Raw genomic sequence first — 12779 nt, forward strand, 5'->3', positions numbered from 1 at the left:
ATTAAAAATATATATTTTTTAAGTTTTCAAATCAATCAATCAAATCAGTTTTATTGTCACGTCACCAACAGCACATGTGCCGTGGTGAGTGAAATCCGATGTGCAGGAAAGAAAGTAAATACAGACAAAGAAATGTACAAATATTACTGTTGTATTGCTTAAAAAGTGAATCTGAACTTGTTTTCTTTGCAAGGCTTAAGGTCTGAAAAATACATGGTATCTTTTCTGTTATTTTCACCTGCTTCTCCAGTTTAAATTTTCAGAAAATTATTACATTTTTAGGAAAAATATTGTTTGTAACTCACAGAATGAAGCAAAAAATTACCCTAAACACATACCTCTAAACAGTAAATTCAGAAAAACTAAATATAATTTTGGAATTATATTAAATGTATTATTATATTATATAATAATTTTCAGCGGCTGTACATACATACAAACATGTTTAGCAAAACAAAGAAAAATCCTATTTGTATATGAGCACAGTTCCCCTTCAGCCGTTCTCTCGTCGTTGTGTTGGGGCTGCGCCCCATTCTGGATCAATCAACCTGAAGGACGCGTACTTTCGCGTACCTTCACGTCTCTATCTCGACGACAAACTCGCAAGATGTGTTGTGTACGCACAGGGACCTTGTGCTTCGGTACCTAGACCGTCTGGGCCTTCGGATCAACAGAGAAAAGAGCAAGCTCTCCCCCGCGCAGAGCTCCTCTTATCTCAGTATGGAACTAGACTCTGTCCGTATGTCGCACGTCTCACCAACGAGCGCGCACAGTCAGTGCTGAACTGTCTGAGGATGATCAGTCAGACTTCCTCGGCTCCGCTGAAAAACTTTCAGAGGCTCCTGGGCCACATGGCGGTCCACGACAGGGGTAATCTCTGGTCAGACCTGATCTTTCTCTGAGCCCCTCAGAGATGCCAGTCTTTCTCAAGACCGCATTCTTGATGGCGCTTGCCTCTATCAAGAGGGTGGGGGACCTTCAGGCATTCCCAGGGGTGCCTAGAGTTCGGGCCCAGTGATTCTCACGTTGTCATGAGACCCTGGCCCGGTTACATGCCCAAGGTTCCCACCACTCCCTTCCAGGACCAGGTGGTGAACCTGCAGGCGCTCCCCTCTGGGGAGGAAGACCCAACCTCAATGTGTTGTGTCCAGTACGCGCGGTGCACCTCTATCTGGACCGCACACAGAGCCTTAGAAGCTTTGAGCAGCTCTTTGTTTGTTATGGGGGACAGCACCCAGGGAGGGAGGGCTACAACCTCAGAGTGGAACCAGTGTCAGCCCATGCCCCAAGCGCTACCAACGTATAGGACGGGCACCTGGTTTGGGCGTACGCCTGCAAAAGCGCCTTCTCCCCTTCTCAGGTGAGTCTAGCGTGCTATTTAGCATCCCTACTTTCCCCCTCTCAGGGCGAAGTAGAGGCATTCCATCCATCACTAAGCATTGGCATTTGGTAAACAGACTGGGTGGAGTAGTCTCATGGAACCGAGTCCAGTATTGGTAGAGTCACCCCTGATCAGGCTGACTCCTACTGTAGGGTCGTTCCGTATGTTGAATTGCTCACTTTTGATTTCCCAGACGGTGAATCTGTGACCTCCCCTCCGGTGGTTGTCCCACCTGGGTTTTGTCCCCCTATTACGGCTGACACATTTTTCATGTGTTGTTCTCCCCACTGGTGAGACCATGTTAGTATCGCCACATGTAACCTCCCCCTTGTGGTAGGATGTGGCCTCAGTAACACACTCTTCGACACAGAGTATTCGGCTCCGGGCAGCACCTCGCTACTAGAGGCGTACGTACAGGCTTCTCAGTATCACCACTACTATTCCACTTGAAAATTACGTCTCACAGTAGCGCTCATTGTGACTCGCTAGTCGCTCCGCTTGAGGTCGTGATACGGCTCAGTGCCGTGGTGTATGGGAGATAGATCCCCAGTCAGTCTCTCAACACAACGTCGAGAGACCGACTGAAGGGAAACGTCTCACTTATGACTGTAACCTCCATTTACTGATGGATGGAACGAGACGTTGTGTCTTCATGCCACAACTCTTCTTTGAACCGCTGACCGGAAAATACCTCTCAGGTTCCTTAGCCCAAAGGGTGAATGAATGACTGCCGCCATCTTCCTTTTATACCCGTATGTATGGGGCGGAGACTGCCGTGTGTGTGCCATTCGCTGAGCCCATTGGCGTTTAAAATTAATCTCAGAGATGACAGGTTCTCAAGATCAATCCCCAGTCAGTCTCTCAACACAACATCTCATTCCCTCCATCAGGGAACCGAGGTTACAGTCATAACCGAGACATTTTCATGTGTGTTGTCATGCAGTCAGTCTTTCACATTGTTGTTGGATGACATTGTCGCTCCCAAGGTCTGATTTTGTTGAAATTCAACAGACAATGGACTGGAAAGAGGACAAAACATCAGGAATGCTGATTAAATGAAATTTTAGAATGATCTCTTAAATTTCCATTAAGCATTCATTCATTTTTATATTATTCTTAAATATACAGTATCCATTTATGTGTGTGTGTTTATAAATGCACATACTAATGTAGCTAAAGTTAACCAATGTTTTTATTAATAATGTATTAATTAAAACAATAGTAAGATTATACCAATTACATCTCAGAAACGGTCACTTTGGTTCAAGGCAAAAAATCTTCATTGAAGGATTTTTGAAAATGCCAACAAACAGAGTTAATGTAATAACTTCCAGAATCACACCTGTGGATGTCCAATGTTATGTTCCGCTACACGTGTTAAGCGCCTGGAAAACCGTAACGTAGATGTGGTTATAATGAGTAACATTCTGAAAATACAATGCAATAAAAAAAAAAAACATAAAAAGGTGCTTTAATACTGTTCGGAAGCAAACATCTGGGAAATGTTAAGCAAATTCACATATCCACGTTAGTTCATGCGGATTGAGCACTAAGCAGACAAGCATTTTAATTGCCGGTAAAGTTAATAAATCTTTCCATCCTGACAATAAAAGATGTTCAAATGACGCATTCCCCGATGACAGTCACGAAGAAATTTTGTTTGTGTTGTTTGTTTCACAAACATGTTGCTAATTAAACAAGAGGCTTTTCACTGTATTAACTCGTCTAAAACGGCATGTTCCGACACGCGTCAGAAAAGGCAAACCACACAGCACTGAACATTTTTTTTCTTAACCTTGATTTATTTTTGTAATCGGTTACATGTGACTGACAGACATCAACCCACATGAGTCTTTATTTTTAAAGAGCTACGACGGCAGACCGGGGAAACGGATCTAATTTAGTCGCAGTGACTGAGGCATGGAGTTGCTCTCATTGATTGAGAGCGATCGCTCTGTGCCTGGCAGTCCATCATATCTGTGTGGCTGTGAGCGACAGGCTCTGTCTGCTTGCTTTAGTTCGATACAATTCTGCAACGTTGCCTTTTTGACAGTCACGTAGGAAGATTGCTTCAATACAGTGGGGGGACTTAACAGTTATAACTTGATCAGATGCTACACGTGCCGGTTTAATGTTAAAACGTAATTCGTATGCAAACTACATGCACCTTGTTTATGAAGTCCTATTTAATGTTAATCACTATTATCTTTCATGAACAGCAGGGAATTTGATTAAAAAGACGTCTTTGTGGATTTTTCACTGATTATCGTAACGTTAATTCATTGAATCACATGATGAAGAAAAGTGTTATAACAGGCCACATATGGAGATAGTCCTAGTGAAACATGCCAGATTGTGATAGTCTGCTACATCACCCACAACCAAACACCCAGAACAACATGAAAATATGGCCTTCAAGCTGCGAATATTAACAAAGAGTTTACATATCTCTACTTAAAGCAACTTACAGTGCATTCAGTGTATACAATTGGCGCCTAGGACACATTTATATGTCAGATGTAGGGCTGTCAAATGATTAACCGCGATGAATCGCATCCAGAATAAAACTTTGTGTCCATGATGTCTGTGTACTGTGCATATTCATTTGAATTTATAAACACATACATGCATATATATATATATATGACAAATATAAAATATAAAAAATAATAAACATTTATATATAATTAAATGATTGGAAAATATAAATACATGTAAATATTTCATAAATATGTATGTGTATGTTTATGCATTGGTTAATACAAAATTACAATAACATGTACAGTACACAGACACGTATTATGTAAACACAAACTTTTATTCTGGATGCGATTAATCGCAATTAACCGTTTGACAGCCCTACTCAGATGTCAAGGTTTTGAGATCTTTTTAAAGCTTTAAAGCATTTTCCACAGTCAGGTTAAGTACATGTCACATCCGTAACATCGTTTCTTCCCCATTAATTCGGGGATATTTAATTGAATCTAATAAAAATTTTCTATTAACATTTAAAATTTGGAAATGGAAAGCATTTAAATAAAGAGCACATGTGTTCTCCTTCTCCATTTGTTGGTTTTTTTTCGCTTCTGGTTTGTGGATTTTAATTCACAGAACTCCTACAAAGTATGTTGCATCCCTTTTTGTCACATCTGTAACGCCATCTTAAAAAGAAAACATAAGATGCTATTTTTCTGATGTCTGGACTCAATCATTAGAAGTTTAAATAAAAAAAAATATGGTTCAATATATTGGTAAAAAGACGTTCTCTAACAGTTTATACTTCAACTTTTCACTGCAAATGTCCCATCCATAATGCATTATCCTCATATTAAACAGAAACATGTACAGTATCCACATTTTTCGCAATGTGTGAAATTACCCTTTATTCCTTGTGTATGCGTGTAGGGCTGATGCTTAAGACGTCCGGTTAGTAAGGCATTACCATGTTAGCTTGACAGCTTTTAAACGGACGATATAATACTTTTATGTCATTTAAAACCGCATAATGTTAAAGAGCAGTCTAACCTAGACCGTAAAAAAACTACTTTGTTTCTCTAGCAACGTCTATTAGGATGATGACATTACTCTCCAGCCAGCAGGCACATTTGATATATCGTCTTATGTATGTAGACGGCCAAGAGCTTTAAATTTATAAAAACACTTAACGCAGCGTTAACATTGGACTTATTCTTTGCCATAACTATCAACAGTTCACATTTCTAAAGTGGAGGTAACAGTGTAACAGGGGAGTCATAATCTAACGGGAAGATGTTGATACCCACCACACCAGATAAACCTGATCACATCGTATTGGATTTATTATAAATACACAGTATTGGAAGCATCTGGATGCTCTGTGACTCGTTCTGGTATGTTTTGTAGCGATACAGCTGCTGTGTAGTTAAACGTGCCTTTATTTATAGAGCTAAAAAGCTGTCTTGGCCAATCATACAATTAAATACATACCTTACATACAAAATACTTGTAAATAGTGTGTATTTCCTGCGTCATCCAATGTGAATATATTAAATCTTAAACTTAAATTATTATAATGTTACTTAGCCCTGGATGTATGCTTTATGTGTTCCAGGTCCAGAATGCAGTAGTCAGCTTAGACCAGGCTGTCTTTAAATGTTATTTACTTTAAGCTCTTGTTGTGTCACGTGGTAACCGTCGTTCGTAAGGTTTTCGGGGCATTCTGTGGCTTGTGTGACAGCCTTCCACTGCAAAAATGTTTTGAGAAGCTTTATATATTTAACCATTAACAGAAATGTCTCAAACATAGAAACAAATACAAAACGGCAGTGCGGCGCATCAAACAGGAGGTCACTCGCGGTAATGGCGCCCTTCATTGAGACGTCAAGAAAAAGATGTCTGGACTCTATCATCGGAGGTTTGGGAAAACATAAACAGATGGTTCAATGCAATGTTTTTCACTGCATATGTCACATCTGTAACGCCTTTACCCACTCCAGTGCTAAAACATCGAAGACAGTGCTTGTACTTTTCTCTTTTCCTGCAGCATTTCAACAGCTCAATGTCGTATACCTGCTTCCATTCATGCGCCTTTTTCTAACTTTTTCTTTGTGCCTTCCCTCAATCATTCCTTGGCTTTTGACACCTCTGCCACCTGTGCAGCCGCAGTATGATTGGTGGAACAAACAATTGTAAGATAACCTCAGGCTAATGGGCCACAGGTGCTCTCTGCATTCTTGCCATGGGGAATACGGCGGTTAAAAAAGAAAAAAAGGCACCACGTTAAAAAATAGGTCACGACTGTCAGTTGGATGCTAATGGATTGGCTCTATTTTTCCTTGGCGTATAAACAGGTATTTAAGGAAAGGTGTAATATAAGATGTATCTGTGAGGTTGTTAGCCACCATCATTGAAGATGCTCTCTCTCTCTTCAGAGCGCCAGGTGGGGAGGCGCATTCTCTGCCAGTCTGCTGAAATTGCGTGCAGCTGCACTGCAAGTGCGGACAGGTACAGCTTTCTGGAAAAAGACTCGCAGTTAAATATAGTAACCAGCCGGGTTACGCTTCGACATGCCTTTAACCCACCGATGTCATGCGACCAAAGCTATTTGAGCACAGGCCAAATTACCGAGACAAAAGCATGGGCATCCTCCATCCTGTCTGATGACTGGGATATTATGTGGTGCTGCGGCAGCGTAGCATGAATACTTCATGGATTCATACAGCAACATGCGCGCCCACGCACAGCAATTTCAGCTAACGCACACACATTTCTCATGGTTGCCCACGCACACCCACACTTCATATTCTGTTCTTTCCAAAATGACGGAAAAATCCAGGGATGCTGCGTGCCGTCTTAACGCTCACATTTCAATGTGTCTTTGAGAAAATAGTGCGTATCAGCAAAGTAAGCAAATGCACAAGGAATGATGACTGTTAAGAGACAAAAATGTTATGAGTTATGAGTACTTTTAAAAGAATGCTTCACCCGTGAGTGAGAATTTGGGGTGTTTTGCTGTTGAAAGAGCTGGGGTGTTTGTCAGCTCCTGCCAACAAGGATTGTTAAGATCCAAAAGAAATATAAAAAATCAATGAAACTTCTGAAGCCGCATGTGGAACAGAATGAAATTTAAGTCATTACTCACTCATGTTGGAATACTACACGCACCGATCCAGTTTTGTCCTCTGTGTCATCGATGTACCACTTTTGTGACAGACGTAAGTATTAAACATGAATAATGACTTCAATTTCAGTTGGTTTCTTCCAGAAAACTATGGCACTGTTTTCAGAAACAAATGGACAACTTTTTTGATACTTTTGGATGTTTTTTAGTCTCTATAAACTGTCATTGTACGACAAGAGATGTGTAACAACTGCACTGCGTTCCAAAAATAGCATATGGGTTTAAATTGGCGTAAAGGCGTGTAAATAATGACGGAATTAACATTTTTGGTCAAACTATTCCTTATTTGGAAAAGTATGTAAAAAGTGAATGTTAAAAGTAGAGTGAGGCGCAGCTCTTGTTGGCTGCCAGTAGAATCAAGTCTTCCATCAGCTGGGATGGCAGACGGAAGCACGGTAAAGTAGTATTCAGTCAAACAGTTCATTAATCATTGAAATGGAGACGGTGTGGGAGTGACTACACTCATTATAAAAGATAGATGGACGGGAGTTTAAATCTCCATCAGCCTGGATGACAAGAGAACATGCAGAGGGACACAGACTGCCACAACTTGAGTGAGTGAGTCTACAGGCCAAAGAAAAGCTTAAAAAGTTACGATTCTTTTGAGGGTTGGTTTGCAGTCTGTGAAAAATCTCAAAATGATATCGCAAAAAATATATATATATATATAATAATGAAAATGTTGCTTTAAGGGCCACAATGGTTCCAAACTCTCTCTCTGCCTCCCTATACACTCCTGTTTAGAGTATGATTTACTTGCCCAAATTCTTTTTTATGAATTTGACTGACAGATTATTTATTTAGTTTGGTTTAAAAACGTTTGTATTTTTTACTTAAAAACATTAAAATAGTTTTTTATTTTGACAAAACTTTACACAATAAATAATAGATACCGCAATAATATTGTTAACTTGAATTATTATTAAACATGTGGTATATAAACTATCTGTTATCGTGAAGGCCCTATTAAAGCACAACATAATACATTTAACAATCTTTTATAATATTTAATGAACTAATAATAATAATAATAATAATAATTTAAGAAAATATTGTGATAATTGTATATATTTTTATACTTAGATATTTTGCTTATTAAGTAACACTACTATTATGCAATCTTATTAATATATTAATTTTGTATGTGTCAAACAGATGTTAACGTTGACCTTATACGAATTTCAACCAAAAATAAAAATTCTAAAGCCTAGCATTTGCATAATATCTTCCACTCCATCACCAAGATAAGTTGCATGCCATATTGTGAAACACAAATAAAATTTAAGAGCTACAGTTGAAAAGATGTTCAAATAATCATTAAGTTGGGATAATGTACAGGTTGTTATCGCAGAAATGAGCCCTGACAGCGTGTTCAGATTGTGATCGGCTGCTTGTACATCATCCCGCTTATTACACGGCTACTTGCCTCATAAGTAAGTTATTGAATATGAAAAAAATATTAGAAATATTGAATTAGCTCATTTTAAACGAATGCAGACCTTCCGCGAGGAAAACGCATTTACTTTCGGTTTTAAGGTAAGACACGGCGGTCCAATGCCAAGAACTGGCAATTTGGTTTAATCATTTGTAAATATAATGTCATATATGTTATTAAAATACATATTTATGAGGAATTTTTGTGTCATATTAAACTACAGCTGTCAAAATGATTTGCAGCATCCGGGTTACAGGGTGTCATTCGTTTTGAGAGGGCGATATTTGAAAAGAACAAACCTTGGAATGTCGTCACTGGCCAATCAGAATCAAGCATTACAGAGCGCCATGTAATAACAGGAATTATATTATCATCTGTCACTGAAAGACTGGAATATACTGTAGCCCAGGCTATATTACTTCATGGATCTGTTATGTCACCTCATGTAAGATTTCGCTGCCAAACATCTCCCGTTGTGTTTGTTCCACAGCAGAAACACAGTCACACGGGTTTGAATAGACAGGGGGGGTGTAAATAATGATACAATTCTCATCTTAGTGTGAACAATTCTTTAAGGAACACTGCATTTGTTTTATATCGGAAAATGCATTCTGGACAGCTGTCTAATCTCAACAGTGTCTGCAGTTTTTAAGAGTTCTCGTCACCTGTCAGCTTGCCATTCGTACTTTCTGATTTAGGGCCAGCGGGAAGATGGCAGTTCAGGCACTCTGCATAATTCAGAACTGTCTTTAGATCTGTCACATTAAAAATGTCCTCGCCAGACACCCCACAACAGACTGCAGTGCGCTATCTGTTAAACAAAACGTGGCAGCCAAACTCACAGCCAGGATGGCCGCGCTCCAGCAGGAGGAAGATGGCATGGGACGTACTGTATGATTGACAGCTGTTTCGGGTCGGAGCGACACACCGTTTGATATGAACGTCGTGATTCTCAGCGAGGTGGGTTCAACGCAGTTTATGTATACACGCAAGTGCACTAACCTGCCATGTGTGGAGGACAGGTAACAATGACGGCCTTACAAGTGATTGTGCTTGCAGAAGTCTTAACTTCTACGTTCTCTGAATTCTGAAAGAGAAAAACATTACAATTGATTCAAAGACAGAAAGTCAACACTGCCTTATATAGTGAGGTTTATATGGACTAAATCGGCAAGGACACAGGCACAATGTGGCTAATGAAATAATTGGGTAGAATATATCTTCTTTATTGATCCCTGTGGAAAATAAAGACTGGAAATGGAGAACACGCACGCATAGAGCACACAGGAAGGCATCTTATACTGTATTAACATGGCTCTGTGTAATTAAGTCTTCCTTAGACAATTCCGCAAGCAGACAGCCTGTGGCTTTGCCAGTGATGGACAGGGATAGATGAGTGTTGGCTGTTATGTACGCATGACCCCCAAAGGTTTCACAGACATGAGAGTGCCACTTATGATAGAGAACAGCTACCAAAACATAAATCTTCTGCTTTGTTTATTAAAGGCACAATGTGTAGGCTATGATTGTTGCATCAAAATACACAGTAACACTTTACAGTAAGGCTGTGTTCTAGCGTCTGTTTTACATTATAATCCTATGGTGTAAACTGTGTTTTCAAAAATGTCCTGAGTGCTTTTTTAAACATCAGCGCCGGCGTCTTTTTCTGCAGCTCAGAGCGGTTGAAAAAAAAGACGCCCTACATCAAGCTCCTTTTTCACAGCTGACCAATGACATAGACCTGTTGTTTCCATAACAACATGCGAGGAATTTAATTGGTTCTTAAAAAAAAGAAAGCTTAAAAAAAGAAAAAGCAGTAATTCTTAAATGGAAGTAAAGTCTGAACACGGCCTGAGGTTGTATTTGTTAACAGTAGTAAATGCATTAGCTAAGGTGGACTAACACGGAACAATATCATTTAAAACATTTTTAATGTTAGTTAATGCTAATGCCAATACAATTATTAACTAACTAAGGTTATACAACTTGCTGACGGAAAAAAAATGCTTTAAGTTTGTACAGTTTGTAAAAATCGCAACAATGGCATAGCTTGATGACGCTGTAAGGAGCGAGGAATGATGGGAACTGTTGTCTTTAACTCCACCGCTGATGGCCATCAATCAGACGGGAAGGAGAAATCATGTTAGCGGATGAGTTAAAGGAACAAAATTTTAGAAATGTTTGGTATAATTGTGGTCCATAAATAAGTGACTGCTCGAAACAAGTTAGTTGCATGCTAGAAGCTACTTCCGCATTTGTCTACGTCAGTAAAGGTGGTAACAAAGGGTAACGTGGATATGACGCCATGGTCAGGCGACTGCACAACCCTCGGTCACTGTTTAGAATGCGATTTTCTCACAATTTACAAGTAGTTGGAAACATTTGAAATAGTACTCATCTGAACAAAATATATGACACTGGCCTAGTGGTTTTTGGATATTTCATTGCAAAATGTTTACAAACTGCACCTTTAAGTAGTGTTAATGGATGTTAGATAAAGCATTAACTAATATTATAAAATTCAACCTTACTGTAAAGCGTAACCAAATATCCAAAAACCACAAGCACAATGTTATCAATTCTGTTCACTTGTGTATATTATGGCAAAGGTTTCCAGCAATGTTTAAGGCCAGTGATATTCACAACTGTAGCCAGTGTTACGTTCCTCCTCATTGCATTGCATCTCAATGGAGTCGTGCTATTGTCGGTTTCTGCTTTAACTGCTGTAGAAACTACCAGTGCAAAGGTAGTATTTGTAGCATCTAGCAAGCTATTCTATGGCAGTGTGTGATAAATATAAATAGTAAGTCAGCCTGTCTACAACTGCCATTCAGATGTATTTTTAGTACTGTATGTTCTGAACATATAAAACTGTGTTATGCTGCCATTTATTTTGACAAATAAAGTGACACAGTTATGTTCAAAATAATAGCACTCCAATATCACTAACCAGATCAGTCACTGTTAGAAATTATATTTCTATATGGCAAATATTTTACTAGTAGGTGTAGTAGAGTAATAGAAAACCAACAGTCATGACATGCATGCTGCTAATTTCGGTTTAATTGAATCATTTATTGAAAAGGGCGTATTAAAAATATTAGCAGTGTGGAGTTCAATTAGAAAGCTAAATCATTCTGTAAAGAAACCGGTGTCAAACAAGTGGCCCCTTTTAAGGACAAAGGCAGCACATGTTGTACTGTGCATATCTCTCTGAAAATCTGGATAAAATGCGTCGTTCCAGACATTATTCAGAAGAACAGTGTAATTTGATTAAAACTATTTATTAGAGAGGGAAAAACATATAAAGAAGTGCAGAAAATGATAGGCTGCTCAGCTAAAATGATATCAAATGCTCTAAAATGGCAACCAAAACCAGAAAGACGTGGAAGAAAACGCAAAACTACCATTCTAATGGATCGAAGAATAGCCAAAATTGCAATGACTCATTCAATGATCAGCTCCAGGTTGACCAAAGAAAGTCAGATGCTACCTGTGAGTACTGCAACAGTAGTTCTTCACTTCCTGTACAGTAGTTACAAATTTGATGCATTTTTCTTCATGTTTTGATTTAGAATAGAATGTGGGGTGTTCCCAATGCATTTGTGCATTTGAAATAAAAGTTATTATAAGGATTTTGAGCTTTTTTTTTAAACACACTGCTATTATTTTGAACACAAAGTAGTAGCCTAATTTAGCATTAAACATTGTTACGTGCAGCTTATTTGTTAGCATTAAATATACTATACGATCAAACATAACGCTTGTAAAACTATGTCATATATTAAAATCTATTATTGTTGCCTCCTTAAGATTAATTGCTTCAATGTATCCTCAGTTTCGTAAGTCGCTTTGGAAAAAAGTGTCTACTTAATGCCTGAATCTTAAAGTAAACTTTTTTGAGTCACGTCGCATTGATTTCCATCCGCAGTGTAGGTGAATACAACAACTCCCATCATTCTGCGCTTGCGTCATCAAGCTGCACCAGTGTTATTGTTTAAAAAAAATGTGACCTCTAGCAGAGAAAATTACATACTATGTCTTTGAGATGTCAAATCAGACCTATCTACCGCCTGAGTAGAAACACCTGAATGTATCGTCTACGTCATTCTTAAGTTATACCTTAGGAGTGGTAGCAATCTACTCTTAAGAGAGACGTAGTGATAAGATGGTTTCGGGAAACACAGCCCTGACCCGTGCATGTTCATGTAATTCTATACTATAATTTTACTAGTTATAAATCCACTGATTCATGTTGTTCTTTTACTCCAAGATCACAATTTAAATACTTGAAAGGTATTACC

At 38.8% G+C, this 12779-nt stretch overlaps 1 protein-coding gene across 2 annotated transcripts in view; it reads right to left on the bottom strand.

Annotated features, from left to right (window-relative positions):
- LOC306890003 (putative flavin-containing monoamine oxidase A) overlaps window positions 1-12779 on the bottom strand; it is a 34340-nt gene that overhangs the window by 14736 nt on the left and 6825 nt on the right. The window contains exon 7 of one of the 2 annotated variants that reach the window (XM_079449450.1): window positions 9478-9562. The exons of the other annotated variant lie outside the window; for it this stretch is intronic. Coding sequence (XP_079305576.1) covers window positions 9478-9562 — 85 coding nt within the window. The remainder of the gene's footprint in view (window positions 1-9477; window positions 9563-12779) is intronic. 2 annotated transcript variants of the gene reach the window in all.

Source organism: Barbatula barbatula (genome assembly GCF_947034865.1).
Source record: "Barbatula barbatula genome assembly, chromosome: 24".
Taxonomy (NCBI): domain Eukaryota; kingdom Metazoa; phylum Chordata; class Actinopteri; order Cypriniformes; family Nemacheilidae; genus Barbatula; species Barbatula barbatula.